General features: G+C 50.0%; 1 protein-coding gene across 5 annotated transcripts in view; it reads left to right on the plus strand.

Moving 5' to 3' along the window:
- inavab (innate immunity activator b) overlaps positions 1–5,000 on the plus strand; it is a 31,551-nt gene that overhangs the window by 12,610 nt on the left and 13,941 nt on the right. For 3 of the 5 annotated variants that reach the window (XM_062545194.1, XM_062545193.1, XM_062545195.1), the window contains exons 2-3: positions 1,242–1,345; positions 3,164–3,297. In XM_062545194.1, the coding sequence (XP_062401178.1) occupies positions 1,291–1,345; positions 3,164–3,297 (189 nt within the window). In that variant the 5' untranslated portion in view covers positions 1,242–1,290. Of the gene's footprint in view, positions 1–1,241; positions 1,346–3,163; positions 3,298–3,356; positions 3,389–3,470; positions 3,478–5,000 lie in introns of those variants that run through there. The other 2 variants (XM_062545196.1, XM_062545197.1) reach the window with 2 other exon arrangements.

A 5,000-nucleotide genomic window follows, 5' to 3' on the forward strand; every position in this document is an offset into this window, starting at 1 on the left:
GCGGAGTGTGTCGACTTGGCTATCGCGGAGTGTGTCGACTTGGCTATCGCGGAGTGTGTCGACTTGGCTATCGCGGAGTGTGTCCTAAACTGCTTAACGGGTGCAGCACAGCTCACATAAACTTCAATACCCACAAATCCATTGTCCAACATTCTACGTCATCGTTGCTAAATGTATATCTCAGCCCTCTCTATGGTTGATATTTATATGTCAATTATCAATTAGTTTCCACAAAATTGACCAGAAGTCATAATTTAAACGCTTACTGTAACTTTTGGCAACTAGTATCCGGAGCCCCCTGACCTGACCAGGGGAAATCCTAGGCCTACGTTACACTGCCTGTGTTTACACTAGTTGTGTGTATAGTATCTTTGTGTGACTGAGCGTGTGTGAGTGTGTGTATGTGTGTGTTCGAGGGAGTGAGAGACAGATAGATAGAGAGAGAGTGAGAGTGTGTGTGTGTGTGTGTGTGTGAGTGTGTGTGTTTGTATGTATATATATATGTGTGTGTGTGTGTGTGTGTGTGTGTGTGTGTGTGTGTGTGTGTGTGTGTGTGTGTGTATGTGTGTGTGTGTGTGTGTGTGTGTGTGTGTGTGTGTGTGTGTGTGTGTGTGTGTGTGTGTGTGTGTGTGTGTGTGTGTGTGTGTGTGTACTGTCTGCTGATGGCACCAGAGATAAGCTCAGTGAGTGTGAGGGTCAGTGTGATGTCAGTGGCGTCTGAGTGTGTGTGTGTGTGTGTGTGTGTGTGTGTGTGTGTGTGTGTTTTCTCTGCTGTCTGATCTGATATCTCTTGTCTGTCTCACGTCTGGCATCTCTGATGATCTCTGATGTTTGATTTAATGGAATGAAGCCTCATTGGTGTGAATGCCACAATGCAACTGCTAATACAGAAGCTAAATGTAACACACACACACACACACACACACACACACACACACTTCATTGGTGTGAATGGCACAGCAGCATTACTGCAGAAGCTAATGTGTACACAAAGAAAAGACTAAGATGTTGAACTCTGATACAACAAACGATATGTTGTTATTGGTATCTAACACATGTCTGATTGTGTGTGTGTGTGTGTGTGTGTGTGTGTGTGTGTGTGTGTGTGTGTGTGTTATTGGCATCTAACATCTCACATGTCTGATATCTGATGAATCATGAGGTCCAGTAGGGAGTGGTGAGGTCTGATCTGATGTGTGTGTGTGTGTGTGTGTGTGTGTGTGTGTGTGTGTGTGCTGTAGGAGGTGGTGAGGTGTGGATCAGCGACTACGTCTCAGTAACTCTGCAGTGATGGAGGCCAAAGAAGAGACAAGCGACACAGACAGTGGCATCATACTACACTCAGGTGAGGAACACACACACACACACACACACACACACACACACACACACACACACACACACACACACACACACAGAGGCATCATACTACATTCAGGTGGAGTCACACACACACACACAGACAGACAGCGGCATCATACTACACTCAGGTGGGAGTCACACACAAACACACACACACACACACACACCTTACACAGACAGTGGCATCATACTATACTCATGTGGGAATCACACACACACACACACACACACACACACACACACACACACACAATCATACACCATACACCTACAGCTGCATCATACTACACTCAGATGGGAAACACACACACACCACAAATGACACCAGTGCGTGTGTGTGTGTGTGTGATAGATAGATAGATAGATAGATACTTTATTGATCCCCAAGGGGAAATTCAAGAAATGTGTGTGTGTGTGTGTGTGTGTGTGTGTGTGTGTGTGGGCAAATGACTGGTGTGTGTGTGTGCGGTGGGCAAATGCCTGGTCAGTGTGTGTGTGAGTTAGGCAAATGCCTGATCAGTGTGTGTGTGCGGTGTGTGTGCGGTGTGCATTCCCCAGGGTCAATGTAACAGTGTCACGCTCTGTTTGTTTGCTACAATGAGCGTTTATCACTGTAGACACAATACAGCCTGCTGTGTGTCTCGCCTGTTTTCCTGCTGCTGCAGAGCTCCCTTACACACACACACACACACACACACACACACATAGTGCAGAACAGCAGTGTAGAACAGCAGAGGAGAACCGAAATGCAGAACCGTAGAGGAGAACCGTAGTGTAGAACTGTAGTGCAGAACCGTAGAGGAACACTGAGCTGTGTGTGCTGTTCCTTCCGCAGCTCTGTTTACTGATTGTTTATTGGGTGTCGTGTTGTTGTTGTGTTGTTGTTGTTGTTGTTGTTTACTAATTGCCCTGCCAGCAGCATAACTCTGAGCTGTTAGCGATGTGGGCCGTCCTGTAGGTCAGGCTACTGAACACGCCACTCTGTGTGTGTGTGTGTGTGTGTGTGTGTGTGTGTGTGTGTGTGTGTGAGTGTGTGTGTGTGTGTGTGTGTGTGTGTGTGTGTGTGTGTGTGTGTGTGTGTGTGTGTGTGTGTGTGTGTGTGTGTGTGTGTGTGTGTGTGTGTGTGTGTGTGTGTGTGTGTGTGTGTGTGTGTGTGCGTGCGTGCGTACGTGCGTGCGTGCGTGCGTGCGTGCGTGCGTGCGTGCGTGCGTGCGTGCCTGCGTGCGTGCCTGCGTGTCTTTGTGTGTGTGTGTGTGTGTGTGTGTGTTTGTGTGTGTGTGTGTGTGTGTGTGTGTGTGTGTGTGTGTGTGTGTGTGTGTGTGTGTGTGTGTGTGTGTGTGTGTGTGTAAGGCACCTGCCCTGTCCTGTCCTGTAGTGCCCTGTAATGTAGTATAATCTAATGTACAGTACAGCGTTGTGTTCTATTGCATTCTGGAATGGGGCCGTGGCTCTCAGTAAACACACACACACACACACACACACACACACACACACACACACACACACACACACACACACATGTACCCAGAATGATTTGGGAACAGGTTCTAACTGAAGGGTGTGTGAATGACAGCTGACCTGAATCATAAGTCAGAGTAATCTGCACACACACACACACACACACACACACACACACCTGCTAACAGGTGTTCACACATGAGTCATCACACACCTCTCTCTGAGCTATCATACTTACTTCTATGTCTGTGTACGTATGTGTGTGTACGTATGTGTGTGTGTGTGTGTGTGTGTGTGTGTGTGTGTGTGTGTGTGTGTGTGTGTGTGTGTGTGTGTACCCCAGGTCCTGATAGCCCGTGTACAGTGATGAAGGACGTGACGACACACACACGTGCGGTGCGTCTCAAGCTGCAGTCGCTGGAGGAACATCTGGAGGCGTGTGTGTTGGAGCTCAAGAGGCTGTGTATCAGGGAGGCCGTGAGTACTCTGTGTGTGAGTGTGTGTGTGTGTGTGTGTGTGTGTGTGTGTGTGTGTGTTGGAGCTCAAGAGGCTGTGTATCAGGGAGGCCGTGAGTACTCTGTGTGTGAGTGTGTGTGTGTGTGTGTGTGTGTGTGTGTGTGTGTGTTGGAACTCAAGAGACTGTGTATCAGGGAGGCCGTGAGTACAACCACCATTACTCCTGCTGTGTGTGTGTGTGTGTGTGTGTGTGTGTGTGTGTGTGTGTGAGTACACACATCGGTGGTGGAGAGTGTGAGTGTTGGTGATCTACAGACGCCACAGTCTTGATGGCCACCTCTTTGTTGTCGATATCAAAGCGGCCATAGAGGTGGTTCAGCTCATCAGGCGTTGTGATGGGGGGTGCAGTCAGTGGTTTTGTACTCCGTGAGGGCCTGGATGCTATTGCCACATGCGTCAGGGTCAGAGGTGCTCTTGAAGTGATCCTCAATCCTTACGGCCCAGATACAACGCCCAGACTCCAGCCAACTCCCAACTCCCAACGCCCAGACTCCAGCCAACTCCCAACTCCCAACGCCCAGACTCCAGCCAACTCCCAACTCCCAACGCCCAGACTCCAGCCAACTCCCAACTCCCAACTCCCGACGTTGGCATCACCTGGCGACAAAGTGCGAAACACACCGCTGCGACATCAGCCGACCCCGCCACCGCTTAAACTTTGTGCGCCTGTGCAAACACTCCCTTGGATAGCACCATAGACAAAGCAAGCCATTTTATTTTCCAACCAACACGGACAACTAGCCTAGTAGTAAACTAAACAAACCAAAACAGCCTGTGCTACACTAGCAAACAAAGCAAGCCAAGGGGTAGCCATTTCGAGGTGCAGCAACCAACACCTCCCGCACAACCAATCAGAGTACTCCAACGGCCAACAGCCCGACGCCGACGCTAGCCCCGACTGAGCAAGCTCAAACTCTCCCGACGAGATCCCGACGGGAAAAAAGTCTCCCGACCACCTCCGACGAACTGGGACACACCGGACCGATTTCTTCCCAACCCCATCCAACTCCTCCAGACGTCCAACCATCGGGTTGGTGTATCTCATGCTTAAGCTTGTGGTTGTGCTTGGCCTTTTTGATGCACCTACTGTATTGAGCTGTAGGCCTGAGCATCACCTGATCTGGTGAGTCCATGTCCGTGTGGGAGTCATGGGTGGCCTGAGTTGCAAACACTCTCCAGTTTAAGATTCATGCTGGATGAGTGCTGAGCACTTGAAGTGCTCTGAGCGTCCTAGCAGCCGTGGCCTACTGGTTAGGGCGTCGGGCTTGGAACCGGAGGGTTGCTGGTTCGATCCCTTGAGCAAGGCACCTAACCCCTCACTGCTCCCCTAGCGCCGCTGGTTGGGCAGGCAGCTCACTGCTCCGGGTTAGTGTGTGATTCACCTCACTGTGTGCTGCAGCTCCTCTACAGCAGAGACAGCAGAGCAACAGTTAGTTTCTGCTGCTAGAATAGAATAGAATAGAATAGAATAGAATAGAATAGAATAGAGTAGGGAAATTCAGTGTCTGCATTTAACCCAATCTAACCGAATTAGTGAACACACACAGCACACAGTGGGAGCTGGAGCAGAGAGAGAGGGAGAGGGTGAGAGGGTGCAGGTGAGAGGGTGAGACGGTGCAGGAGTGAGAGGGTGCAGGAGTGAGATGGTGCAGGAGTGAGAGGGT

This window comes from Sardina pilchardus, chromosome 9, assembly GCF_963854185.1.
Source record: "Sardina pilchardus chromosome 9, fSarPil1.1, whole genome shotgun sequence".
NCBI classification, from domain to species: domain Eukaryota; kingdom Metazoa; phylum Chordata; class Actinopteri; order Clupeiformes; family Clupeidae; genus Sardina; species Sardina pilchardus.